Source organism: Periophthalmus magnuspinnatus, chromosome 13 (genome assembly GCF_009829125.3).
Source record: "Periophthalmus magnuspinnatus isolate fPerMag1 chromosome 13, fPerMag1.2.pri, whole genome shotgun sequence".
NCBI classification, from domain to species: domain Eukaryota; kingdom Metazoa; phylum Chordata; class Actinopteri; order Gobiiformes; family Gobiidae; genus Periophthalmus; species Periophthalmus magnuspinnatus.
Window position 1 is genome coordinate 9,099,570 of NC_047138.1, and position 27,914 is coordinate 9,127,483.

A 27,914-nucleotide genomic window follows, 5' to 3' on the forward strand; every position below is an offset into this window, starting at 1 on the left:
ATAAGCTCCATTTTGACAAGTACAGTCATTCCTGTGGAAGTCGTATCCTCTCCTGACTCTGTCATTACCAGCTCTGTCTTGGTGTAATTAGGCAGTTTGCTGTGTGTTTGTGGTGATTGGGAAGGGCTGGCATTATTCTGTGCTGCAAGTCGCAGCGAGCGCGGGAAGAAAAGCTTGAATGAGGAGGTATACCTCAGGCCAAGATTCCCTCTGAGTAATTAAAAGGCATGGCTCATAGTTTTACCTTGTGATGTCTGCCTATATAAAATGCTTCATTGGAGCCATCGTGATTAGTACTACATTTAATAAAATGTTTTCCAGTTTATTGCGGACATCCTTTTGACCCAACTTACATGTTTACATCCATTTGAAAGAACACTCAGATGGCATGTGAAGTGTCTTTTACCTAGGTCACTATGACAGTGCATTAATTACCGTCAGTTTACGCTAGTTTATCGAAAATGTAACTATTCTTCTTTTTTCTAATAAATTAGAAAGAAACCAAACACTAAATAAACCTTTTGTTTAGGTTTTTTCTACCATGTATAGTTTGACAGAGGCTCAGGACTGTATTACTAAGCAGCACTATGCAGTGACTTTGAGGCGCGCTCCATTGGCTCTCTCATCAGGCACCTCAGACTCACAATGCAGCCTTTTTGCAGCCTCTGCAGCTGGGCCTGGATAATCTGGGATTGGTCCTGAGAGTAGATCACAGGACAGTGCTCCGGATGAGGAAGGACTTTGTCAGAATTGGAGTCTTTGGCCTGGTTGTGCGCGTGGGCCTACAAAACAAAGGCATGATACATCTACTTTAACACGTGTACAGGGATTTTATTTACTGTGCGGTTTTCTGATTTGAGTGAATACAATTATGAAATCTTGTCAATTTTGAAACAAATCCAACTTGTTTTTGAAATATTTGTCATTTAAAAAATGTAAATGTGAATCTTGGATAAGCGCCCTCTGTGGTCTTTAGAAATGATGTACTGATAGAAGTGGATTATAATTATTTTATTCCTGATTTTGACTTTGCAAGTGTACAGAGTTCTGTATGTATTCACTGTGTGTTCCATTACAGTGTGTCATATTAGACCCATCAGCACTTGGGAGATTAGTCTCAATGGAAGAAATCCCCTGTCACGTCACTTCACCTCACCTTATCCTCCCTCACCACACTCTCTTTCTCTTCACTTGCTTTTATCACGATTTGCCACCTTTAGACTGACTGTTGAAGGTAGAAAATGTTTGTGAAAGCTAATAGTCATTTCTCTTCTGTGCTTTCAGATCTGTAGTTATTTAGTTTTAATAAGAAGAAGAGGGTTGACTGTTCTGCTGGTCTTTGATGGACCCCTGAAGTCCCCGTCACGTGAAGGCATGATTCTACAAGCCGAGGACTGTTGCTACATCCGCGGCGTGCATCTGGGGCCCCTGCTCGTCTTCTCTCCCAGAAGCCCATCTAATATGGGCTGCTGGCCCCCTTTGGACGCAGTGCTTGTCCTGCCCTGAGCTCCCCTGGCGTGCTATGAACAGCTACAGAGACAGAGGAGTCACATGCACCTCCTCGGACCTTCTGGATGGAGGCGGAGGGGCACAGACTCCCTTTCGTCACACGTCCAATGGCCACTCTGCTCCTAACGCCACTGACCCCTCCCTCCAGCCACGCGTCTCTGTGCCGAAAATGGGTGTGCGTGCCCGTATTGCTGAATGGCCACCCCGACGTGCTCAGTCCAGAGAGTCGTTGCTGGAAAACGGTCAAAGTGGAGTCAACCACCATGGAGACGACAGCTCCACTTCTGTTACGTCATCGGTTCTTTCATCAGAAATCGGACTTGTGCGGGGAGGAGTTGCCCGGTTGCCAAGGCGACGCTCAAAAGACGTGGAGTTCAGAGGTGGAGGGTTTGTCATGGATAGGGGTTCCCCATTAAGCCTGCGTGTTTTTCCCCCTCTGAGACAGCGCTCCAACAGTGAGATCACACTCAGTGAACAAGATGAGAATGAGGTAAGTTAAGATTCAAGAGTTTACTTTCATTGTTACAAATAACTGCGAAATTACATTAGAGCATTAAACAAAGAGGATGAATCGTTGCTATCCACTGGTTTGTTTCAGGTGGAGGTGCGAGGTAGCATGGGGGCCCTTTTTAGAGAATATGGCAGCACTTCTTCCATTGATATCCAAGGCATTCCTGAGCAGAGTTTCTTTGACATGCTCAACCAGTTTCACCAGGAGAGGCCTGACCAGCGCAGCTCTGCCCCCGTTCGCCTCCGAGAGCTCCTGAGCGCCCCAGACTCTCCACCTAGTGCACCCCTCCCCCCGTCCTCCTCACCTGTTCCCAGTGTGGACGATCGAGTGACAGGAAGGAGGGATGGGGCAGAAAGAGTTAGGAAGAAAAGTGGTGGAACAGAGTCATCACTGGGAACCTCCTCATTGTTTCGTAAACTTCGGAGTTCGAGCCGAGGAGAGCTTGACGGAGGAAGAGGAGAGACAGATGATGGACGAGTTGCTTTGGACTCCTCCTACAGGCCATGGGTCTGTCCAAAGAGTCTAGTTCACTTTGACGCTCAGAGTATCTTGTTTGACCTTCATGAGGTTGCAGCTCAGCGTGGCTATGTGGCACAGAGAAGGAACACCGCAACAGGAGCCTCTGCTGCCTCAGCGTCCCTGTCTGTCTCTAAATCGTCAGTCCCTGTTAACAATGAGCCCATTTATTCTAGCATTGAGGATCTTCCCCTAAGTGTTGACCCCGGATCATATGGATCATCTTTGGGGCTGGACCCTCTGGATGGGCCCACTGCAGCACATAGCCCAAGCCAAATGCTACTGTCCTGTCCCCATTTCCTCAATGAGACGGGGGACTACTGGGAGCGTAACATCAGCTTTCTGAGCTCCTCTTCCGAGCGAGGAGGAGAATCTGGTGGAGAGGCCACGAGAGGCTGGCTTAGGAAAAGTAATGCCAGTGTCTCGGTGCTGGAAGTGCCTATTGAACAACAAGTAACCAGACTTGAAAGATTGAAACAGTACTGCATTGAACATGTAGACTTGGGGGCTCGCTACTACAGAGACTGTTTCCATGGAAAAGGTAACTTCATAGTTTACAGGCTATTTTTTTTACTCATTCACTGCATACAGCTAGCATGACCTTGCATAACACCAAATGATGAAAACATACAACAGTGTGCATTTGCTGCTCACATTCTTAGAAAATATACATCAAACTGTTTTGGTAATTTCAAAGAAAATGTAAGAAGCAGAAACAGTGGATATATGAGAGTATGAATGAGGCCTGGAGCCACTGCAATAAAAATTATCATTCCAAAAACAAGTTTCTTTGCTCTGTCCGCTGACATTTGGCTGACATATTTTGTCTAAAGACATTAAAAGAAGCTACGCAGTGCTGTGTGCTCATGAGCACCTGGTTGGTTTGGTCTTCTAGTCTAATTAACTGTGGAGGAATACTTGTCTGTCCAGATTCCTTTTTATAAGATAGCAGAAAAGAAATGCACAATGCACACTTCTGACAGTTTTGTCACCTTTTATTGAATATACACCACTGCCACTGATCATTCATTATCCAGAAATCGTAAAAAATCTGATATACTATATTATACTATAATATACTGAGTTTTGTTCAACTGAAAATGAACACTGTAATTACATGTTTATTTTTGCTTTTCCCAGAGCATTCAAACTATTTTGGTACAGATGATAAGTTGGGCCCTGTGGCGGTGAGCATCCGCCGAGAGAAACTGGACGACACCAAAGATCTTAAAGACCAGTACCAGTACCGCTTAATTGTCAGAACAAGTGAGGTATGTGGATACATTATAAAAATATACATAAAGCTAATAATCACATTTTATTTCTTGTATCTTTACATTGCCATGAAGAGGTAAGCTAAGTTACCTGCTTATTCAAAATGTTGACGGTGACCAAATTTGAGAATCATGAGATGACGAGTTCACCAAAAAAGCATATTGTCACAGGAATCACAATTCAGTATTTATCACCATATCACCCAGCCCTAATTGAAACCAAAGCTCCATGATCAATTTGGATTACCTGTAATACAATGAATACTAAACATACCAAAGAATATGGTTTTATTAAAAAGGTCACTTTTATTGTTGTGTGGCAGACCTGTCTGTGACTGGTGCCAGGTTATTTTAGGTGGATTACATAGCTGCCTGGCCTCATCATCTTAGCTCTCGTTTAACAATGGAGCCTCTCCACTGCCTAAGTACACAGAGCTCAGATAGCACACACTGGGCCTGCTATTCCCACATTGAGCCAGTGATTGAGTGTGGATTTTATTCCCTCCCATTTGAAGCTGTGTCTTAGATATCTACCATAAGTCATTTAATTGTGTGCAACAGTCCTGACACAGCAAGGTGGAAGGCCTCAGTCATGTTACACAAGCACACCCAGCTGAGTGCACTGTTCTCGACTGAAGTGTGAGTAGAAAAGCTTCTCACTCAGGTTTGGCTCCTTTGTGGCACACTCTTGTCTATGGCCTCTGCTACTATTACAATGTAATTTTTTATGAAGCCATGTGTGTGTAGTTCTGTTCAAGAACACCTTAAAATCCTCTAGAGTGCATCTCTATGTCATAAGCCTTTTGAACCAATTTTCACAAAGGAGTACTACCGGATCTGACTAGTGATTGACTGCCATGATTTCATGTGATCAATGTTCATATGTTCATGTATCGTTATTATTATTATTGTTTGTGTGTCTAAAAAAAAAGTTTGTAATGCTGGTATATATTCTTTTACAGCTGGTCACTCTACGAGGGTCTATTTTAGAAGATGCAGTCGCATCCACCTCACGACATGGCACTGTGAGGGGTCTGCCCCTGAAGGAGGTCCTGGAGCAGGTGGTCCCAGAGCTTAGTGTGTCCTGCTTAAGACTTTCCCTGGGCACACCCAAAGCCACGGAGCAGCTCCTCAAACTCGACGAACAAGGGGTAGGTTATTGACCCATAATTGAGACACTGGGTTGCATCAGCTAGTGATTGGTTTGTCTAATAATAATTACTATTATTCTTATTACATTTTGTCTACATTATCTTGCCTTACAAACCAGTGTAGTACAAGGCAACATTTGGGTTGAGTGTGTTGACTTAACATGGCGCTAGACAATCTGAGAAGTACAAGAGCACTATTAGATTAATATATGTTGCTAATAATATGTTGTGCACTATGTTTCTGATATGTTTAGTTGAGTCAAAAGCACAAAGTTGGTGTACTGCTGTGCCGTGCCGGCCAAAGCACAGAAGAGGAGATGTACAACAATGAGGAGGCGTCCCCCGCCTTCGCTACATTCCTGGAGCTGTTGGGGGAGCAGGTGCTTCTCAAAGGATTTACCAAATATGCTGCGCAGCTTGACACAAAAAGTATGCACTAGTATAAGAACTATTTACAAACAAAATGTCAAATTAGGTAATAATGTATTTTTGTCATCTTTCTAGCTGACTCCACTGGTACTCACTCCCTATACACTTCCTATCAAGGCTATGAGATCATGTTTCATGTATCCACAATGCTACCATACATGCCCAACAACCCACAGCAGGTAAAAATTTACTTTTGAGTTTGTATTCTATTAAATTTTCATATTTTATTTCAAACACCATGTCCTGTCGTCTTGACTTATATAGTTTTTGTGTGTTTAAGAAAACTGCATTTTTATTGTATATCTCATTTGAGGCAAAACCTATACATATGTATCGGCATACCATAACAATATGTCAAAAAATGTGCTTTTAATAAAGTAACAGCTACAAGTAGCATATCTTAATTAGAGCCTCTAGATGGCAGCATTGTTATGAGAATAGTTTGTCTACCTGTATTTTTCTGTGTACAAAAGAGCCTAATCCTACTTAAAAATTTAGATTTTTAAGAATTCAGAGCTTTACATCGGCTCTGGTGTGGGAGTAAAAGTGCTCAAATATGTGCAGTAGGGGTTTGTGTCAGTCCACAGTGGAGCAGATTACATAAGTGTTTTTTGTTTTTTTTCACACTTCCCGCTGCAGATGAAGTGCATTGGCAGGCCTCACATTATCCTGCTTGAACACAGAAGCCCACACTGAGCTGTTGTTAAAATAGCAGTCCTGTAGTGAATGTCTGGATCATTTTAATTTACAGACTTTTCAATCACAGGATCTATCACAGAACTTTGAAGATGTCCTTAATAGTATAATGAGAAAATATTTCATGCTTTTGTCTTGTTTCAGCTCCTAAGAAAAAGACACATAGGCAATGACATAGTGACTATCATCTTTCAAGAACCTGGAGCTTTGCCCTTTACCCCTCAGAACATACGCTCACATTTCCAACACGTCTTTGTCATCGTCCGAGTGCATAATCCCTGCTCTGAAAACACCTGCTACAGGTACAGTCCCTAATCACTGATAATGTGTATTAACTATTTTTGGACATTTTTTATTGGTGTTTACGTTTATGCTTTCAGTGTTGCTGTGACAAGAATGAAGGATGTGCCACCTTTTGGGCCACCTGTACCAAGTGGCATTGTGTTTCGTGACCCAGAAACCTTTCGCAACTTCTTATTAGCCAAAGTTATCAATGCGGAGAATGCTGCCCATAAATCAGAGAAGTTTCACACTATGGCAACTCGAACACGCCAGGAATACCTTCGTGACCTAGCAGAAAACTATATCAGCAGCACACCACTGGACTCAGTGGGTAAACTGAATAACCTTATTTCTCTGGCATCTAAAAAACGTGAGCGCTCAAAGGCTCGAGAGGGAGCCGAGCTGGGGGCTGCTGGAGCAGTGGCTTGGAGGGTCCAGGCTCAGGACTTTAGTGGAGGGGGGACTGAGCTGCCCTGTGCCTTGGGTGTGTCAGCAGAATATGTGCTTCTAATCGACTGCTCCACCAAAGAAGTGGTTTTCAACTGTTTCTGTGCCGATGTTATCGGCTGGACACCAGAGAGACTTTCTCTGAAGATTTTCTATGGCAGAGGGGACCACATCTCTGTGCGAGTCCCAGAAGGCTGTGCACAAGATATCAGGGAAATTGTGCAACGCTTAAAGGTTGGGTCCTATTTTCAGTTGTGAAATCCAAACAAGCGTAATCCATATTGAAGTTGCTTTGAGTATATTCAAATAATGTATTACCTTATTTAATTTCCTTTGCCTATTTTTGAACAGTCTCTAACAGTGGGATGTGAGACTGTCGATATGACATTGAGAAGAAATGGTCTAGGCCAGTTGGGCTTCCATGTGCGTCTGGATGGAACAGTGGCTGAGGTATGATCCATCATCCTCAGTTGTGGTGCTTTGATTCAGTTCATAGACTACAGTGTAAAGGAGCATTCTGTTTGCTATACAGGTTGAGGAGTATGGCTTTGCGTGGCAGGCAGGACTGAGGCAAGGCAGTCGTTTAGTGGAGATTTGCAAAGTTGCAGCTGTGACGCTTTCCCATGAGCAGATGATTGACCTCCTCAGGACTTCAGTCACTGTCAAAGTGGTCATTATCCCACCTTATGAAGAAGGAAAGCCTCGCAGGTGGGTTAAGGAGATTTTTTTCTTTTTGTAACTAGTGTAAGCATGTATGTGAAACTGCATTTGTTAATTTTTTTAATTCAACACACTCATTATTATTTTAGCATAATTTGTTGCTTCCTGGATCAATGTTTTGCAAACCATATACATTCTCACATTGTGACTGCTATTTTTTGAAATAGACTGAAATAATAGTTTAATATAATAAGTTTGGTAATTGTAAAATGCTTTTGATTGTCAAATACAGACCACATCACAGGCTTACACAATACATAAGTCTTGTATTGAACACAATAAGTATAAGTATGACCATTTTTGAAGGAATGATCCAAACAGCAGATCCTCAAACATTGAACCATATCATTATTTGTTTGGACCGCGTTTTATGTGGCATGTTTGTAAACCTAATCCATTCAACAGGCAACAATAATGCTTATGTTTTAGTAATACCACCACATTTATAAGGTTCATCTTAATTAGTTTCTCTTGAAAGAGACAATAAATCAGGAGAAAACATCAGATTTTTAACAGCATTTTTAAACTAAAATTCAAAAATGTTGTGATGTAACATGAATGCCAACTATTGTTCTCTGCATTCTCTCTCTCTCGCTTTGACTTGTTTGTCTTTGTGTGACAGGCAAGCACATTACATCATATCTACACAAAACTATGCACATAATTGTGTTATACAGAAGAAAAATGGTTAAAAAAAAAAAAAAAAAAAGGAGAAGGCTGGAGCATATAGTTAGGAAGAGGAGTGCTCTGTGAGGAGGATGTGTCTCAGCACCATGAGACTGAAAGATGTGGGTGGAAGAGTGAAAGAGTTGTTAGTGTGTTTCCTATGCATGCTGCTTCAGTTGTGGGCAATTGCAATGGATAATCCTGCACCAGAGAATATGGGATTAATCTTGTGCATCATTTTGGCCATTTTAAACAACGACACGAGGCTGGACATCTCCACATATGTGTTCCACTTGTCAGGTGCAAGTAGCAAAATCTATTGATTTTGCAAATTTGTATTGTAGTTAAGTATGCATGTTGTCTGTACTGTCAGGCTATTTTATTTAGTTATTTTGCAAACAGCATTTTATTCAGAAATGATTTGTGCTATAGTTGTTGTAAAATTTCTACAATCTTTCTCATTAACATTGCATTTCCCATTTTGTCTGCCTGGGCAGCAACTGTTCCTGTCAGCCATCTGGTTTGTCTTTTTTGCCCACCCCAATTTGTTTGCCGTGTGCAGCACAATGCTTCTATTCTCATATTACAGTCTGTATTCCAATTTTATATTTGATAAGGTTAGGCACTTCATAATTGATGAGAATGATTGTCATAATATTATTACGTCATAGAAGACAAAGGGAAAATACTGTCGTGAATGTCTGTTTGTTTTTACTTTTTTCCCTTTGATCACCAACATGTTCACTTGACCTGTGTGACTATATCTATCATTGAACTTAATGAATATACTGCAGATGGATAAGGTTTAGGGGAAGAATCTATAGATATAGTTTTGTGAGCTGTGAAATATAAAATAAAATGTACGTTATGAGAGCATCGTAATGTATTCAAGTATATAGCGCAGAAATGAAGCTTGAGATCAAAGTAATAACAGCTAGTTTGTCATTCTTTAATTTATAATGAACTGGATGTTTTGTCAGGGGCTGCACTGAGGAGTATGAGATAAAGACCATGGAACAAAAACCAGAACCCGAGCCCCTGGCAGCTGGGTACCGGCCGTCCCCTCGACCCATGTGGCGTTGGGATAGCCCACCCATTCCCACAGGTTTCCAAAGCACACCTAATGCACAGCGCTGGACGCCCATGGGACCTCCACCTCCAGCGTTACCACGACAACATAAGGCAATGATACCCATCCCATATAGGGAGCCTCAGCACACCAATCCTAAGAGGTAATTAAAAATGCCAGTGTATTTTCGGTTAGTAAATAAATCATAGCTCAGTATATTTATAGTCAAATTCACCACCCTCATGTTTCAAATATGTATAAATGTTATCCTCTGGTTAAACCTTGGTCTGCTTTTTTGTCTCAAGGCCAGTAAGTTACCCAGAAAACCACTACTGCCTGTCACCTGTTGGAGGTGACCGGATGCTACCGTACAGAAATCCTTCAGCCAGTTTTTCTTCCCCCTCTTCTGGCCTCTCTTCACTGGTACACCCAGGAATCACACCTGGACCATTTGTACGCTACAAGCCTTCACCTGACAGGTGGGTGTGCATTAGTATTGCTGACCATTCACATATTGAATATGGAATTTTAATATTTTTAATCTTTTACTGGTCTAATGATTTTGATTTTGAGACACTGAAATAAAAGATCTGCTGTGTGGGTGGCTCTTCCTGACAATCTGGCGGCTAATACGATTTAGTTCCACCTGCAGAATTTTTTATTTTTTTTTATCAAGACACAGTTGAGACCAGATATTTACTAAAATAAATATAACAAAATTTTATAAAAAAGACACATACACTTTTTATCACTGTCTGACATGAAATTCGATTAAACTTTTATGTTTTAGGTAAATTAGGATTACTAAAGTTATTTATGTTTGCTAAAAGCCAGAATAATGAGAGAAGGATTTTCCAAAGGGAATTTTTTTTTATCACTTTCTTCACAGTCAGAAGTTTACATACTGGTACTTTACATACAGTAAGATTACTATGTATTTAAACAATTTGGGAAAACCCAGATGATGATGTCATGTTTTTAGACAACATTTATTGACAACATTTGAGTTAGAGACAGACCTGTGGATGTATCTGAAGGCACACCTGAAACACACTGCTTCTTTGTGTAACATCATAGAAAAGTCAAAAGAAATCAGCCAAGCTATCAGGAAGAGACACAAGTCTGGGTCATTCTTGGGTGCGATTTTCAAATGCCTGAAGGTGCCACGTTCATCTGTACAAACGATTATACCCAAGTATAAACATCATAGGAATGTCCGGCCATCATACTGCTCAGGAAAGAGACTTGTCCTGTCTCCTATGAATGCGGTTTGGTTTGAAATGTGCATATCAACCTAAGACCAAAAGCAAAAGACATCGTGAAGATGCTTGCTGATGCTGGTAAGTCATTATCCACAGTGAAACAAGCACTGCTTTTATAGAATTGAACTGTTTGGCCATAATAAGCATCATTATCTTTGGAGAAAAAAACCCACCCAACAACAACTCAACTGTGAAACATGGGGGTGGCTGCATCATCTTGTGGGATTGTTTTGCTGCAGAAGCGACTGGCGCACTTTACAAAATAGATGGCATCATGCAGACAGAAGATTATGTGTAAATGCTGAAGCAACATCTCAAGACATCAGCCAGGAAGTTAAAGCTTGGGCGCAAATGGGTTTTCCAAACAGACAATAGTCTGAAGCATACTGCCAAACTGGTTACAAAGTGGCTTAAGGATAACAAAGTCGATGTTTTGGAGTGGCCATCAAAGTCCTGCTCTCAATCCTATTGAAAATGTATGGGCAGAGCTAAAAAGGCATGTGTGAGCAAGACAACCTATAAAATTGGCTCAGTTACACCAGTTCTGTCGGGAGGAATGGACAAAATTCCTGCCAACTATTGTGAGAAGCTTGTGGAAGGATATCCAAAACGTTTAACCCAAGTCATTCAGTTTAAAGGCAATGGTGCCGTATGTATGTGTGTATGTTTGTGTGTGTGGGTGTGTGTGTGGATGGATGGATGGAATTTAGCAAATGCAAATAATTTTGGTAATCCTAATTGACCTAAAACAGGAAAGGTTTAGTCTGATTTTATGTTGGACGGCGACAAAAAGCAAATGTGTCTTTTTATATAGTGTATGTAAACTTCAACTGTATTCCCCGTCATGTTTGTATTTGATGACTATAGTTTGTGTGACTTATGTCAACATTTTTCTTATCAGATTTGGAACAGTACCTCGAGCTCTGCCTTTTGAGCCCCATTTTAGTGTGGACATCAACTCCAGTGAATCTGGCTTCACTAGTCAGGACAGCACCATGGAGCGCTGCAAAACAGGTTCAGTTCATGGATTTTGCTCTGAGTGATTACATGTAGAAATAGTTGAGTGTAATTGTGTGTTTGTTGGTGGGGGACGCTAGAGTTAAAATGTGCCATAAGTATTTAATCCTCTTTGCCAACTGTGGAGGTTTGGTGTAATTTGCGTTAATCCTGTGGGTCTGTGTTTTGTGTATAGAGCCTCTCTGGCATGTCCCATCCTCTTCGTCCCGTGGTCAGCCTGGTGCGGGGCAGAGAAGACTAAGGCAGGATGCTGCTGTGAAAGACTCTCCGAACAGACACTCTAAGGTTAGTATAGCCTCCTCTTTAGTTATATCTATTTTAAATAGATGTTTGAATGTGAGTTTGCTTAAAATGTGTCATCTTTGCAGGGAGAGATTCAATACTCCAGCCACTCTAGCAGTAATACACTGTCCAGTAACGCCTCCAGTAATCACAGTGATGAGCGCTGGTTTGATGGAGCTGGAGAGAGAGTTGACCCATCTGAGACTGACCCAGACTTAAACAAGGGGGGCTCCAATGACAGTGGCATCGACGCTTCCACACACTACAATAACAGTCTACACGGGAGCATGCCCAACAACCATCCACATAAAGCTATGCACAGCTCAGCCACCTATAATGCCATCCAAGAGCTTTCGGTGGGACGGGGCAGCGGCACAGGGGAGAGCAAGAGCAGGGAATCATCACCCAAAGGCTATCGCACAAGGACCTTTCCACCTCCAGGGTCAAGTGTTGAGAAAAGGGACATGTATAAACCGAGGTAAAATTATTATTCAGAATTTATGACACTGTAATTACTACTATCTCCAGAAGAAAGTAATTAGAATAACATATCAATCAGATATGCATATTCATTATGTATTCACATCGGATACATCAGGGATTAAAACCACTTAATCCTACTACTGATGATCCAAAGAGATCCTGTGCTGCTGCATTACTTTACTCTGCGTTTACAGCAACAGTTTTGTCTCTTATCAAAATCATATATACTTCCCACAATTGGCAGTAAACCTGACTATGATTTTTTTTCTCTGGCAGATGTTCTTTTCCTTATGTTGTTGGTGAATTTCAGATGAAAAACTTTGTTTTCCATTCAGGGCCTACACTCCTCAGGGTTACAAGACTCCGGCAGCAGAGAAGACGCGGCCTGTGCGAGCTGCTACCACAACACCAACTTCAGCTCAACACAGCTCCACCCTTCTGTCTACCTCTGCTCCAAAGTCTTCCTATGGGAAAAGTAGGCCTGTAACCTGGCAGGTGGAAGACTCCACTTCTGAAAAAAAGTAAATTGAGACCTATATCTTCTCTGTACTATATATTGATGTACGAACATTGACTTTTATTGCCTCTCTGTCTCCAGACAAGTTGACACAAACTCAAAGAATGTATTTGGTCAGCCACGATTGCGCGCATCATTGAGGGATTTGCGATCTCCAAGACGAACATACAAGAGTACAATAGAAGATGACTTGAAGAAACTCATTATAATGGATAACCCTGGAGAAGCTCCAGAGAGAGAAACTGTGAGAACGACAATAATATATGATCTGTCATTTCAAATGTTGACAGAAAGTCACTGGTCTCCTGTTTCTCAGTCTCCCAGATGTACACTGCAACGTACCTTCTCTGACGAGTCATTGTGCAGTGGACGCAGAGACGCTAGCTTTGCCAACTCTGAGAATCAAAGCACACCCACTGATGTGCTCTTCACCTGTACTCTACCCACACGCAGACAAGCCTCCTCCAACAACCACTCCAGCCAACTTCAGAACAAGAAGGGTATGTTTACTGTACAAAGATTGAGGTTTCTACTTAATTCTACTAATATTTTTGTCTGTGCGCAGTCCCTCTGTCAGCGTCGGAACTGTCACTCTCTGAAGTGAGAGACAAGGTTCCCCCTCTGAGAAGGCTAGACCCTGGCCTGATGCCTCTGCCCGATACAGCCTGTGGGCTAGAGTGGTCTAGTTTGGTGAATGCTGCTAAAGCCTATGAAGGTAAGTGTTCACTGTGCCTCACCAATGAGAATGCCCAAAATTCAAATATTATAAAACCAAAGTCTCTTTTTTGTGACAGCACAAAGAGCCGTGTCTCTCTTTTCATTGAATGAGCCTTTGGTTGGTCCAGATTTGAGACCAGCCAGTAGTCCGGTCCCGTTTCAGACTCCTCAGACTCCACGGACAACTCCAACCCTCAGTGGGTAAGTCTACTTACTCTATAGCAAAACAAGGTTGCATTAGGTCAACTGGGCCAAGTTTTATAATAAACAGAAAACATTTGGTCCATGTGCTATGCATCCCACCTGGATGACCGTGAGGTTACACAGAGGTCTCTATTTGAATTATCACATTTCAGTGAATTAAACTAATTCTCTGTCAATAGAGAAGAAACGCCAAATGATTTGTCTGGACGGCTCTTCCACTTGGAAGTGATGTTGAAACAACTTAACAACGATCTGGAGAGAGTAAGTTTGTCCTAAACTGAAAGTTCCCAAACATAGTTTATCATAAAAATTTTACGATTGACCTTTTGCTGCAGGAGAAAAAGGATAAAGTTGTCCTGCTGGCAGAGATGGCAAATCTGAGAGAAAACAATCAGCGCCTTCAAGAGGAAAGTCACACGGCCAGTGAGCAACTGCGGAAATTCAGCTTGCTTTTTACCAACCTCAATAAGGTGGAAAGTGAGCATGAAGAGCACACTGTAGGACATGAAACAGACTCACAAAGGGAGTGAACCGCTGCACAGGAAAAAGTGTATGTATGGGACATGGCAAAATTTTTGTCTTCTATTTTGCTCATGGTTTCTTGCACACTTGGTGGCAATGATGTCACAACTTCAGATTTGACTGGACAGCCTTAAAGACCCTCATATAGACTATATCCCAGTTGTCTGAGCCGCATTATTTTCTATAAAGAGACTCAAGTCTTGTGATATAAAGCTATGCCACAAGGACACCAATAAGAGTATGACCATAGTCACTACTTTTCCTGGAGGCCTAATACTGTTTCTTATCAGCCAAAAAAAAAAAAAAGACTTTACAAACCACATATCCCATAATGCACTAGAGTTTCAATGCTCCACAGGCAGCGTACTGCAGATAAAATGTGACTGGTACGACTGGAAACAACCAATACTGTCAAAATGGTCCCTTGTTGTCTATGTGAGACTGAGGGTAGTTTAAATACTCCGAAGCATTACTGCACAGGTGGTTGTGCACCTGTCTTTTCTGTAACTGTGTGAGACATGGAAGAGTTAGTATGAGAATAAATGAAAGTTATTGTAAATTTCTTATTAGCCCATGGCATTCTGTTTTTGTTTACACGGATGAGAGCGGTCCAGTGATGTGAAATCAAGCCATGGTACGGAGTAGGAAAATGCTGTATTTTCATACACATCAATTAAATAATCTCCTTTTAACTAGTATAACATTTTTACACAAAACCTGTCAACACTGAAGCTTTTATCATACCAATTTGTACGCCTAAACAGAACTATTTATACTCCTAGCCTGCCTAATTATAATGTGTATAAAATCTATTTTTAATACTTGTTTTTTCCATTTGCTGGTGGTGACTGGATATTTTTGCAGTTGGTGCAAAAATCGATTTCACTGCTGTACTTCCGTAAATATCACTAAATTGTACTGAATTTTGCCTTCTTCTGTACTTGTGGAGCACCACAACTCCCTGGTCTGACTGGAACTGTTTTATTAAAACTTCCCCAACTCTCAGGTTCCTCGAGATAAGCTGTCAATACATAATACAAATGTGACTGTGTTTTGGTTAAATAGGGAACAAGTGCTTTAAGAGAAAGCTGGACATACAGCTCCACATCTCCATAACAGTAGTTCAGTCTTACCCCCTCACCTCAGTTGTGTTTCAGTCTTACTTTTTATGTAATTTGTGTAAAGGGGGTCAATACGTTGTTGTAATTTTAAGATATTTATAGCATACACAATGACTCATTAAACCAATCATTGCATTGTGGTTAATGGTATTGTACAAGTAGGATGTTAATAGCTAGTAAATATTTTGATAATTTATTTTAACCTGTTGGCCAATGTTGCAAATTTGTGAAGAGGGTACTGTTCTTGCTGAGCTCTAAATGTTGACTGCATTTTATATCAGATGCAATGACAATTTATTTGGGTTGTAATAAGTGTACATTTAAACTGTAAATCTGCTTTTTATTTTATAAAATTAACTTTTGAACACTGCTTCATGTGTATTGCTTCACTTGCCAGATATCTAGTCCATCAGAGGTACTCATTTGCATTGCATCATGCAGAATCCCTTAAATACTCTGACGGTACAAAGATTCCATTTAAATTAACCTGCAACTTTAATAGAATGAAAACTTTTCCAAGCTTAAAACATTTATTAATGTACAAAATGCATATCATCATTGAAATAAGTATTAAGATAGTCTTCTTAGTGCATACAGTAATGAGTGACAGTGAATAATGGCCTAGAAAGCCTATGACCCACACATGAGGCACTCATCCTTGTTCTCCAGTGAACACACCATGGCTGCAGTGTTCAGTTCTTTCAGCTCCTGCTGGGACTTTTTGGTGGGATGCACTTCCTTCAGCTTCTCTTTGTTCAGAGTAAACTGGATAGGGTTAGCCGCTGGCTTGGTACGCAGATAATACATCCCAGTCTTGAGACCCTGGAACACAAAAAAAAAAAACATTACTTTGACTGTCATTTAAGTTTTTCATTTTACTTTGCACACTTTTTCCCCTCACCTGTTTCCAACCATAAAAGTGCATGCTGGTCAATTTGCCATAGTTTGGCTCTGCAATATGAATATTTAGGGATTGGCTCTGGTCGATGTAGGCACCGCGGTCGGCAGCCATCTTGAGTACAGTCTTCTGTGATATTTCCCAAACTGTTTTATATAACTGCTTTAAATCATCTGGGATTTCAGAAATATCCTGTTGTGGAGGAAATGTTCACATTAAACCTCAAAGCTACATATGGGTTACAAAAGATTATGGTCTATGAAAGATTACCTGTATGGATCCATTTTGAGCAATGAGCTTATTCTTCATCTCCTCGTTCCACAGCCCCCGTTCAGTTAGGTCCTTCAGCAGATGTGGGTTTACAATCTGAAACTCTCCAGACAGGACTCTGCGTGTGTAGATGTTGCTGGTGTAGGCTTCGATGGACTCATTGTTGCCAAGTATTTGCGCTGTGGAGGCTGTGGGCATAGGGGCCAACAACAGGCTGTTCCTCACACCGTGTTTAGCAATCTTCTCCTTAAGCAGCTTCCAGTCCCAGAGCTCAGTGGGCACCTTTTCCCACATGTCGTATTGCAGAATGCCCCTACTCACTGGGGAGCCTGGGTATGTCTCATAAGGCCCGTCCTTTTCTGCCAACTCGCAGCTTGCCTCCAGGGCAGCATAGTAGATGGTTTCAAAGATCTGGATATTCAGCAGCTGGGCTTCAGAACTTTCAAATGGATAACGCATGAGGATGAAGGCATCTGCAAGACCCTGCACACCGATCCCAATTGGCCTGTGGCGCTTGTTTGAATTCTCTGCTTCAGGAACTGGGTAGTAGTTAATGTCAATGATCTTATTGAGATTTCTTACAATTACTTTAGTGACTGAGGCAAGCTTTTTGAAATCAAAGGTGCGTTCTGGAGTAACATACATGTTGAGAGCAATTGAGGCCAAGTTACAGACGGCTACTTCATCTTTGCTTGTATACTCCACAATCTCAGTGCACAAGTTACTGCATTTGATGGTGCCCAAATTCTGCTGGTTACTCTTCCTGTTACAGGCATCTTTGTACAACATGTAAGGTGTTCCCGTTTCTGTCTGAGACTCTATGATGGCATACCACACCTGCTGAGCCTTGACCACCCGCTTCACTCTACCCTCCTGTTCATATCGTGTGTACAGCTTCTCAAACTCCTCCCCCCAACACTCATCCAACCCAGGGCACTCACTGGGACACATCAAAGACCAGTCCTGGTTGTTTTCCACTCTCTTCATGAACAGGTCAGGGATCCATAGGGCATAGAAGAGGTCTCGCGCCCTCTGCTCCTCTTTACCAGTGTTCTTCTTCAGCTCAAGAAAGTCAAACACATCAAAGTGCCATGGCTCCAAGTAAATGGCAAAGGCACCCGGTCGTTTATTGCCACCTTGGTCCACATAGCGTGCAGTGTTGTTGTACACTCTCAGCATCGGCACAAGACCATTTGAGTTACCATTTGTTCCAGCAATGTAACTTCCTGTTGATCTAATACAGCTAACTGCTACACCAATCCCTCCTGCAGATTTAGAGATAAGAGCACATTGTTTCAGTGTGTCATAAATGCCATCAATGCTGTCATCCTTCATGGCCAGCAGGAAGCAGCTGGAGAGCTGGGGTCTGTTAGTGCCTGCGTTGAACAGAGTGGGAGAGGCATGAGTGAACCACTTCTCAGACAGCAGGTTGTAGGTCTCAATGGCTGCATCTATATCAGAGTTGTGGATTCCGACAGCTACTCTCATGAGCATGTGCTGTGGGTGCTCAGCCACTTTACCATTGATTTTCAGCAAGTAAGAGCGCTCTAGCGTTTTAAAGCCAAAGAAATTGTAAGAAAAATCCCTATCATAAATTATAGCAGAGTTGAGGCGGTCTTTGTTTGCAAGGACAAGATCTAGGGTGTCTTGGGAGATCATGGGGGAGTGGCGCTTATTTAAAGGATTGACATAGTGGAACAGATCCTCCATGACGTCACTGAACACCTTCTTGGTCTCTTTATGGAGATTTGACACAGCAATTCGTGCAGCCAGGATGGCATAATCTGGGTGCTTCGTGGTCAGTGTGGCAGCAATCTCTGCAGCAAGTGTGTCCAGCTCCACAGTGGTCACTCCGCTGTACAGACCTTGGATCACCTTCATCGTGATTTGTGTGGGGTCCACAAACTCCGCATTGAGCCCATAACAGAGCTTCTGGATTCGAGAGGTGATTTTATCAAACATGACGCGCTCCTGGCGTCCATCTGAAAAACGACAAGATTGCCAATGCCATTAAAACAATAATCATATAAATAGTTTGCACCCTCATTTTGACTGGATGAATATTTTAATACATTTATTGTAAAATATCTCTCAAGCTACGTTATGCCATATTTTCATGTTTAAATGACAAATGACAGATGGAAACGGTGGTTCGTTTATTCAGTAGATTTGAATAAAATAAAATCCATTATTTAAGCATAATAAATCTAGTGGACAATACATTATACAAAATTCCTTGTTTGGTTATACATAATGTATATGATTATACATAATGTATAACCAAACAAGTAAAACCTGTCAATAATTGGGACACAAGTACGAAAAAGGAAAACAATACAAAGCATCAGAGTGTTTGGCGCCAACTGAAGCAGTTAGCACAGCTCAGACAGATTTACTCAAGATGACATGCCAACACTGCGCAAATTACAACAGTTTAGCTTCAAACAAACAAAAGCTAACAAAATCGCTGTAGTTCCAACAGTCATTTTTTAAAACAAGAAATACACGTTTTCAATTTGGACTTCCTATATTGGTGAATCTAGAGTTATCTATATTAACACGAATACACGCGGAAGCTACTCAACGCTAAAGAAAACAGACCTCTTTTGATGACATGCATTCTGTCCAAGAGTGATGCAGCTCCACCACAGACACAAAATACAACTTATCCGCAGATGGAGTGGAGTTAACACCGCCAACCAGAGTGCCACTGACAAAGAAAGCGCGAATATCCTAAAAAACCCGCTAACACGCTATTTGTACGTTTGGGAAACTGTTGTGAAACTGTAATTGACGCCTCCGTTGACCAATCGGTGATAAGGAAATGTAGGACTGTGTTTTATCAGACCAATGATGTGCGGCCGGAAGTGACGTTCCGTTCCGTTGGATTTTACGTCAACTGAAATGTGGCGGGGAAGCGCGAGGTGCTGAGGGCGGGATCCAGTAAGAATGTGAAAAAGTGGGTCACCGGTGTTTGTTTTTGTAGCTTGTAATTACTTATAACTGCATTTATCCTGATTTATCCTGTCAGAAAATACGCGGAGATAACTTGAGTTGTGGATCTTGTAGCAGCGCATCTGTCGTTTGGACTCCGCGGCTGTAGGTCGCAGTAAAGCCCAAAGAATGCGCCACATAAAAACGATTAACCACGATTCACTGTGGTTCGCATGGAAGTCTGCACCCATGACTTCCCCTAACGTGTGTATTCAACTTGTTAGAATGTGATTATGTGAGCTTTTATGGGTCCCTCTGAGTTTGGCAATCTATTTATCTGTATTTATAATAGTATGGTGTGTGGGGCACCCTGCGATTCAAAATGACTACAGGCTAATCGTCCCATGAGTTACAAACCTCAGAAGGTAACGTAAATGACATCACATCGTTATAGTGAAGACCTGGGGAAATACTGTGAAGCTTTACTTTTTGGCATAGCTGCTAACTTCTTCCTATTCGCAACACTACGCATTGGACACGTAGCTTTTAGCACACAACCAAGCTGTCAGATGACAAGTCATGTCCCGGCACAGCCGACGATACAAGCTTCCGCCGCAGGACTGTAGCAGCCCCTCTGTGCCCGGCTGTGACCGCGTGTGGATGCCTCGTGTCCGCGTTCTCTTGCTCTGTCTAATCGGGGTCTTGGTGCTGGCCATGGTGCTGGAGGTATTCTTATCCAACAACTCCATCGATGGAAACTCTGCGAACCGCTTTCCAGAAACAGACTGGATAAAAGGCAGAGTAAGTGCACATGTTTTTCCTTCATTCCTATTCTTCCTTTTGATGTCTTTGCTTGGTCAGAAGGGAACATTATATGCTTGTTTTTAACAGCTGTTACTTGTCAGTTCTCAGGCTTCACATGCCCTGTCTATCACTAACATGTGTGCCTAGTGATCCCTTTGTTTATTGTCATCTTATTATATTCTGTAGTTGTCTCATAAGCCAAGTAAGTGCTCCACTGCTCAAATTCGGTACTTGGCCTCTCAAGTCGATGGAAATCGTTTATGGGAGACCCATTTGAGGCCCATTCTCATAGAGAGACTTCCTGGGACTCCAGGCAGCCTGGCAGTGCAGCAGGTGTGTGTACATTTTGATAATGTTTTATTTGTAGAAGCACTGGGTGATCCACGTATTAATCACTTTCAATGATCTCTTTCCAGCATATCACCTCCACACTGTCTTCACTGTCGGCAGGCTGGAGTATTGATTTAGACTCTTTCCAGTCTCCAACTCCACGTGGCCGGGTGACATTCACAAACATTGTGGCCACATTGGACCCTGCAGCACCTCGCAGACTACTACTAGCCTGCCACTATGACTCTAAATCCCTTCCCGCAGACCCGCGAAACCCAAAGAGGGTATTTCTGGGTGCCAGTGATTCAGCAGTGCCTTGTGCCATGATCCTGGAGCTTGCAACATTGTTAGATGCACAACTTAAAACATTTAAACAGCAGGTGTGTGGACACTTTCTCTGCTTTCTTGAAATTCTTGAGACCCATTCCATAATGTGAAAGACAAATATGATTTTTTAAAATATTTGATTCTGACTGGCTCTGGTTCTGGCTCTGGTTATTTCTTTCTTGTTGAATACACTGTCAATTTTTAATCATAGTTCATTTTCCTACCACAGAAACTCCCAGTAACACTTCAGCTGGTGTTTTTTGATGGTGAAGAATCGTTTGAAGAATGGACTGATAGTGATTCACTCTATGGCTCTCGGTACATGGCTGAACAAATGGCCACCACACCTCACCCCAGGGGCTCTGCACACACCACGATGCTTCAGGCTGTGGTAAGGAACGGGTCTGCTTTCATCCATATTTATCTGACAGTTAAGTCATGCAAAAAAAGACTGACCATACTTCATTAAAACATAACATATTTTGGTCTGTGTTAAAATATTTGTCTTCATTTTACTTTATGCAATACACAATCAAAGTCCTTTGGAAATGCAGTTTCATAGAGTTTACTTCCAAGTTGGCTGGCAAACAACGAGGTTACGTGATTTCAGGCCTACTTGCTGCCTCTCTTGCCTAACTAGGTTAAACCACAGGCCCGCCCAAGTGGTCATTGATCTACCTGTAATAGCCCACTCTATCCAGTAGGCGCCACATGGATTAAACCAAATCAAAGGAAATACAAAACAAAACGTGCTAAGACATGAATGATAGAAAGTTAGGTTAAACAAATTACGGAAAATGACTATAAAAATCTACTGAAAAATGTAACAGTACTAAATAAAGAAATTAAATTAAAAACTTTGGTAAATTGGTACAAGAATTTTGCATAAACTACATCTTTAACATAACAAAAAAATTGCTCCTGCTTACTGTATATAGTATTTTAACTTATTTTGTACTTATAGGATCTTTTTGTGCTTCTGGATCTGCTCGGAGCCCCTACTCCTCTCATTGTAAATCACTTTGATAACACTGCCCGTTGGTTCGATCGTCTTATTACAGCAGGTAAATATTAGAAGTTAGTGAGTTAGAACCAATAAGAAACTATTTAATATTCTAACGGTTCAATCTTTTAAAGAAAAGAGACTCCATCGACAGGGTCTGCTGGCTTCACATCCTTCTGAACAAGCTTACTTCAGGAAAGACGTGTATCTAGGGCCTGTTCAAGATGACCATATCCCTTTTCTTCACAGAGGTTGGTTATAGTGTTTATATCAAATAATCAACATGATTATTTACAGGCCTCTAATGTAAACATATACTCTTTTGTACCTAGGGGTTCCCGTGCTACACGTCATTGCTACACCTTTCCCTCAGTTTTGGCATACACTGGATGACACAGAGGAGAATATGCATCGCCCCACTGTGGAAAACCTAACAAAGATTCTTGCCGTCTTCCTGGCAGAATATTTGGGATTGTATTAGTGTAATGATATCAGATTTTGAGAAAAGGAGTGCTAAACTTAACAAAAACAATAGACCATTTCTCCTAAAATCTAAATCATGTGACTTTGCAGGAGCATAAATATTCTTGTTACAGGTATGTCATTTTTTATAAATGTTTTATACAAGTTCATCCTTAAAAATGAAGGATTTCCTCCAATAACAAGCCAGCGTTACTCAGGGTTACCCTTATGCTCATCGCATTATGGACTCCACAGCCCCAAACCCTAAATTAAATTAAGCTATAAAGAAAAATAAAACCTGTAATTGAATGATCACATTTGATTATTTCAATATGTTAATCAAATCAAGGTTTGGGGTACTTTGCTCTCAGCAAGCAGAAATGTTGCGCATGCCTATAATAGGAATAATTGTGTCGTTGGATAACCACAAGAGGGCAGGATGAGCTTTTCATGAATCCATATATCACATTGTGAGAACAATACAACTTCTAGCAACACTCTACAACAGAATGTACAACAGTAGTTGGTGTATGTAGTTTATTATTACAATATGCAATATAAAAAATATAATTTTAATAATGAATTAAACATGTATATAAAAAACAATGCATTTCAAACTATCAAAAGTAAAATGTAAAAGATCAAACATAATCTTTGGTTAAAACTGGAGTTTTTGGCAAGACCAAACTGGATAAAATGTGCATAACATGTGCATACAAACATCCTCCTCTTTTGGCAAGAAATGTACAGTACATTACATCTCAGACACCTAGCATGCCGTTCACAGTTCACAGGATACATTTCCCTTTATTTGTGATGAAGTGTAAAACTATCACAATTCACACTGGCCACGATGCCGACCTTCTCATTTGACAGTAAGACCATAATTGATTGACATATGCTTCAAAACCAAAGTACATAGAATACACAAATATAAACAAGCTTGTAAAAATATATATTGTAACGTTTTAAATAGGATAATAATAATTTTGTACCATTATTGACCAGATATGAACTGTGCCAAGACACAACAAGCACACAGTCGTATTGAATAACGAGATTGCATTAGCATTATTGGCTGGAACTATAAAGCAAGGTTTGTTAGTTCCAAGGCCATTTGAAAACTTGAAGGAAAGCTTTGGTGAACATTTTTTACCATGTAGCATTTTTCCCTATTGTACTGATCTATAACTTATTAGTGCCGTGTACTGATATCAATGTAGATTGATGTGCAGTACATGAAGTTAATGGTCCTTAGTTCTGAACATATACAGTACTTTACATTAAAATTGCCATATTAACATCTACTTCTAAAGATTGGCAGGTTTGGACAGGTAAAAAAAAATCTGCTTTGGCAAAAAAAAGGAAAAAACAGTCAGTATAAAATCTGCCCTTTGTAACCATGTGAACTTTAGTGTAAACACTAAAAATGCAATGTGCAAAATATACAAACCTATAATACAATTTAAGGCACTTGTGAAAATCACAATATCAACAAGACTGCAAACATCAAATTGTAATGCACCACTGTGTTTCCTAAAGGATTTCATCATCAAAGATTATGAAGTCATTTTATCCTATGTAGTACCAAAACATTGCATTTACTTCATAGAAAATAGCAATGTGGCGGGTCAACATCAGTCACCCAAGTAACATAAATAATAATCATGCAGGTGTGGGAAAAATCTATGCTCTCCCCATTTTGACATTAAAATGGTTAATGCACACCAAACATACATAAAGGTACACAATATCCTGTGATTTTTATATTCTGGTCACCACAAATTTAAGTTTAGAACTTAAAAGTGCCACTAAGGTTTGAGTGAGCAGTGCTTTATAATGATGTTACCAAAAGGTTTGACTCTACAGGCACTAACAAATTTTTGTTGAGGATGAAGTAAGGTCTACAGACCCAAATCATCATCATCAACAGGCACAGATTGTAGTTGTGTAAGAATTTTGGACTCGCCTTCAATGTCCTCTGAGCTAGCAAGTGGTGAGCTGGTATCCATTCCCTGCTCAGGAGAAGGGCTCCCGAGAAGCAGGGATTCCCCTCCAGACAGGCCTGCTAACAAAGACGGATCAACATGAAGATCACTTTTGCCACGGACATCAAACAGCTGAGACATATTTGATGCTGGGCTCCAGGCAGAGGCAGAATGAGACAGTTGTGCATTTGATGTCAATCCACTATATGTGGGACAAAGGGTTAGCATGCTCTCTGGGGTGAGGGCATTTTGGGGGGTGGTGGAAAGTGAGTGCTCTAATGCTGTAGTAGAGTGGATTGGTGTCTGGCTTGTAGTGAAGGCAGATGTTGTAAAACTGCTAGTTAAACTTGGCATACTTAAAGGTTGTGAGGCAACTGAAGGGCCAACCCCATTACTGGACACAGAGGAAACCTCTGGTTTTGAGGACAAACCTGTAAGTTGAATTCCCGCTGGAATTGTCAATATTAGCTTGCCTTGCTGAACACTTAAGAATGGACTTCCACTGAGGAGCAGGTTGCCTACAAGAGAAACATACAATTACCCATCAATCACTACATTAATAATACAATAGAAAGTGTAAAGTACCTGGTGGAGTTGCAGGGAGTTGAATGATCCCAGAGTTTAACAGCTGCACACTGGGAGCCACACTGGCTGGAGAAGCTACAGTTTGAATAGGGCTGATGGTGTTGATCCTTAGGGGGGCCTGTCCTAGGCTAGGAGCAGTGGGGCCAGATGCCAGAATCTGTACAGGTGGTCCAGCAGAAGACACGGTCAGTGATGGGGTGGCAGGCACCACTTGTGGAAACGAGATTGTGTTAGATGTTTGGATGGATGAAACTGGAACCAGCTGTGGCAGTGAAACAGACACCAACTGTGCATGAGCCCCTTTGGGAGTGGGAAACACTTGTGTTGGAGAAGAAATGGAAAGGAGTTGTGGAACTTGTATTTTTCCAACTGCAGCAATTGGACCATTCTGGTCCACCAGTTGACTACTTAACTGCTGTGAAAGCTGATTTGTAGCATGTTGTGAAATGGACACTGTGGTTATACCAACTTCAGGCAGAGTTGACGCTGCCTCATGCTGATGTAGTCTGTGGTCTGCAGTTATTGTGCTTTGCAACAGTGAAGTTGGGGGTGAAAGTGGAGACACAGGGACCAACTGAGGACACTGGGACCCCTGAGTGGCTGAAGAATGTTGTACCAGCTGGGAGACAGGTATGCCTTGAATAGAAGGAACTACCTGGGGGAGAGAGAGGACCTGAGAGGGGGAGGGAGTGGACGAAACAACTGAGCTAGAGGCGGTTATTGTGGAGCTGGTAGTGGCAAAAACAACAAAGTTGCCCTCCTGACTGCAGAGAGATGAAGAAATGACTGTTCTTGCAGATGCTATAGATGCTGGAAGAGAGATCAGTTCCTGATTTTTGGTTGTTTGTGTTAACAGTAACTTTGGCGCACTGTTTACAGTGGATGAAAAGGGTGTAGATGTTAAAAAAGACGAAGAGTCAGTATGGTGGCGTAGTATATTAGGTTTGGTCTGCCTTTCTTTAGGAATGCTGATGAAGTCCAATGTGTCTCTGTCTGTCTTGATTGGCATAGAAATAACTGATGGTGGGTTTGAGGCATGTGTTGTATTTGTGGCAACAATGACAGGCTTGTCTACATCAAGCTCATCCTCCTGTTTTGCTACTGTTAGTGTATGCTGTGGCTGTACATTTGGTTTTGTCATTACCTGAGAACCATCTAATATCAAAGAAGAGTTCCCTGCAACAGGACTTAGTGTTACAGTTTGACAGTCCCCAAGGTTTAAGCCATTAATGAGGACTCCACCTCCAGCACCAGAAATAAGGGAATTCCCATTTAGGAGAATAGGCTGAGGAGCAGTGAGAAATCCACTGGATCCATTCAGAATGAGCGGCCCTCCTGTGTTACCAGAAACTGCAGAAAAAGAGATGATAGATGAAGGCTCCTCTAACTGCTCTGGGACATCGTCCATGGCACTTGCTTCATCCTCTGTGCTGTGGTTACCATCAGACTCACTAAAAGGAAATGACATGATAATTAAATGTTGAAAATGTAAAAAAAATAAATATATATATTATATATATAATATAATAAAAAAATATATAATATACAACAAAAAATACATTTTATTTCTATAGGTTAGAGACGCATCATTAACTCTGGCCAGGCTCATAATTAAGTTGACTTCTGATATATTTGTTGTGGAGAATGGCATATCATTGGTGCAATCGTAATTTTTCTGCTATAAGCCAAAAGGCTGCGACCAGTTTCCTGGCCCTGAAGCTCACATTTCACAACAAAGCAACATGCTCCTGCAGACCTGTGTGTGGCACAGGAGACACCTTCTTAAAACTAATTACACAATTGTCTTTCACGCGCTCGATCGATCGTAGACTTTTTCTGAGAAGTTTTGTTGCAAGTGCTCGCCAGAATGTTATTAGAGTCTCAATTTGAAACAAACTTACCTTTTGCTGTGTGTCCCAGACGGGGTCCTATCCCTCTGTCTCCGGTTTTTGAACCAGTTGCTCACTTGTTTGAGAGATAATCCTGTAACTTTGGCCAGGTTTTTCTTCTCGTCCGGACTGGGATACCTGTTGCTTTTATAACATTCTTTTAGTGCATTACGTGATTTCTCTTTGAGCAGGTACACGGTCTCCTCTCCATCCCATATTGTTTTGGGCAAGGGAAACTTCTTTCTGAGACGGTACTTATCCACAGCACCCAGGCTGCGGCCCCGGGACCTCTCTGCTTCTTTGTAGCGAGCCTTCAGGTACAGGTCCTGCAGGAACCCATGGTTAGACGGGTGAAAGTCATGGCTTTCCAGAATCGCGTAAAGCTCCTTGAACTCTTCGCGGTGGAAAGCCACCAGAGCCTGGGCCTTGAGAAGGGTCTCATTGCCACGTAGCAGCTCGGACGAGGGATGAATCGTGGAGAGAAATCTCCACAGGCGATCCACATTACCCGCCTGCAGAAGGGCCTCGCACAGACACGACACTTGGTCAGTGGAAAAGCTCAGCTCCGAATTCTGTAAACTTTGTTTTTCCGATGCAACAGATCGGCCGAAATCTTCCTCTTCTTTGACATGTGCTGGTGTATGCTCGTCTTTGGTCTTTGGTGATTGTTCCTCAGAGTCCAAAGACAAGGAAGCCATTTTACTTTTAACTTTTTTCCCTGCAGTAGTTCCTCCGCCTCTCTCCCCTCCCTCGCCCGGGCTGCCACTGGACCAAACCGCACAGTCTGCACAGGCCACAGTCTCGCAACGCCCTTGTCCTATCATGATTTAAAGATTTTTATTTCTATTGACTTGTTGCAATACTACACATTTCGTCTGCAAACAGGTATTTCCACAATGGACCTCTGTACGGCGAATGTCAGACTAATCCATAGATTCAAAATCTGTCATGGTGTCTACTATTTATTTTCATCTTCTAGGTGGAAAGATGGTAAAATTGCCATCCTAAAAACACTATAATTGGAGTTAA

At 41.6% G+C, this 27,914-nt stretch overlaps 4 protein-coding genes across 5 annotated transcripts in view; 2 read left to right on the forward strand and 2 right to left on the reverse strand.

Annotated features, from left to right (window-relative positions):
• The window catches only part of sipa1l3 (signal-induced proliferation-associated 1 like 3), a 34,341-nt gene extending 18,576 nt beyond the window's left edge, over positions 1 to 15,765 (forward strand). The window contains exons 2-24 of one of the 2 annotated variants that reach the window (XM_055226146.1): positions 663 to 820; positions 1,285 to 1,999; positions 2,108 to 3,077; positions 3,677 to 3,807; positions 4,773 to 4,961; positions 5,216 to 5,390; positions 5,466 to 5,569; positions 6,231 to 6,388; positions 6,467 to 7,049; positions 7,167 to 7,265; positions 7,348 to 7,523; positions 9,182 to 9,433; positions 9,576 to 9,749; positions 11,434 to 11,546; positions 11,725 to 11,834; positions 11,918 to 12,309; positions 12,650 to 12,835; positions 12,913 to 13,075; positions 13,148 to 13,331; positions 13,397 to 13,546; positions 13,626 to 13,749; positions 13,932 to 14,013; positions 14,088 to 15,765. In XM_055226146.1, coding sequence (XP_055082121.1) covers positions 1,523 to 1,999; positions 2,108 to 3,077; positions 3,677 to 3,807; positions 4,773 to 4,961; positions 5,216 to 5,390; positions 5,466 to 5,569; positions 6,231 to 6,388; positions 6,467 to 7,049; positions 7,167 to 7,265; positions 7,348 to 7,523; positions 9,182 to 9,433; positions 9,576 to 9,749; positions 11,434 to 11,546; positions 11,725 to 11,834; positions 11,918 to 12,309; positions 12,650 to 12,835; positions 12,913 to 13,075; positions 13,148 to 13,331; positions 13,397 to 13,546; positions 13,626 to 13,749; positions 13,932 to 14,013; positions 14,088 to 14,282 — 5,187 coding nt within the window. In that variant the 5' untranslated portion in view covers positions 663 to 820; positions 1,285 to 1,522 and the 3' untranslated portion in view covers positions 14,283 to 15,765. The remainder of the gene's footprint in view (positions 1 to 662; positions 821 to 1,284; positions 2,000 to 2,107; positions 3,078 to 3,676; positions 3,808 to 4,772; positions 4,962 to 5,215; positions 5,391 to 5,465; positions 5,570 to 6,230; positions 6,389 to 6,466; positions 7,050 to 7,166; positions 7,266 to 7,347; positions 7,524 to 9,181; positions 9,434 to 9,575; positions 9,750 to 11,433; positions 11,547 to 11,724; positions 11,835 to 11,917; positions 12,310 to 12,649; positions 12,836 to 12,912; positions 13,076 to 13,147; positions 13,332 to 13,396; positions 13,547 to 13,625; positions 13,750 to 13,931; positions 14,014 to 14,087) is intronic. The other variant, XM_033977050.2, reaches the window with a different exon arrangement.
• A 66-nt stretch (positions 15,766 to 15,831) lies between these two features.
• Positions 15,832 to 19,358, reverse strand: LOC117380271 (ribonucleoside-diphosphate reductase large subunit). The gene is made up of 4 exons (XM_033977051.2): positions 19,165 to 19,358; positions 16,564 to 18,545; positions 16,297 to 16,485; positions 15,832 to 16,217 (listed from the first exon to the last, which is right to left on the reverse strand). The coding sequence occupies exons 1-4, from the start codon at positions 19,181 to 19,183 to the stop codon at positions 16,026 to 16,028; spliced, it is 2,382 nt and encodes a 793-aa protein (XP_033832942.1). The 5' UTR covers positions 19,184 to 19,358; the 3' UTR covers positions 15,832 to 16,025.
• A 74-nt stretch (positions 19,359 to 19,432) lies between these two features.
• Positions 19,433 to 23,066, forward strand: qpctla (glutaminyl-peptide cyclotransferase-like a). Its single transcript, XM_033977563.2, has 7 exons — positions 19,433 to 20,298; positions 20,488 to 20,634; positions 20,718 to 21,011; positions 21,188 to 21,349; positions 21,923 to 22,022; positions 22,096 to 22,212; positions 22,294 to 23,066. The coding sequence occupies exons 1-7, from the start codon at positions 20,077 to 20,079 to the stop codon at positions 22,440 to 22,442; spliced, it is 1,191 nt and encodes a 396-aa protein (XP_033833454.1). The 5' UTR covers positions 19,433 to 20,076; the 3' UTR covers positions 22,443 to 23,066.
• Positions 22,946 to 27,628, reverse strand: six5 (SIX homeobox 5). Its single transcript, XM_033977209.2, has 3 exons — positions 26,898 to 27,628; positions 24,997 to 26,447; positions 22,946 to 24,929 (listed from the first exon to the last, which is right to left on the reverse strand). The coding sequence occupies exons 1-3, from the start codon at positions 27,581 to 27,583 to the stop codon at positions 24,328 to 24,330; spliced, it is 2,739 nt and encodes a 912-aa protein (XP_033833100.1). The 5' UTR covers positions 27,584 to 27,628; the 3' UTR covers positions 22,946 to 24,327.
• Between the last annotated feature and the right edge of the window lie 286 nt (positions 27,629 to 27,914).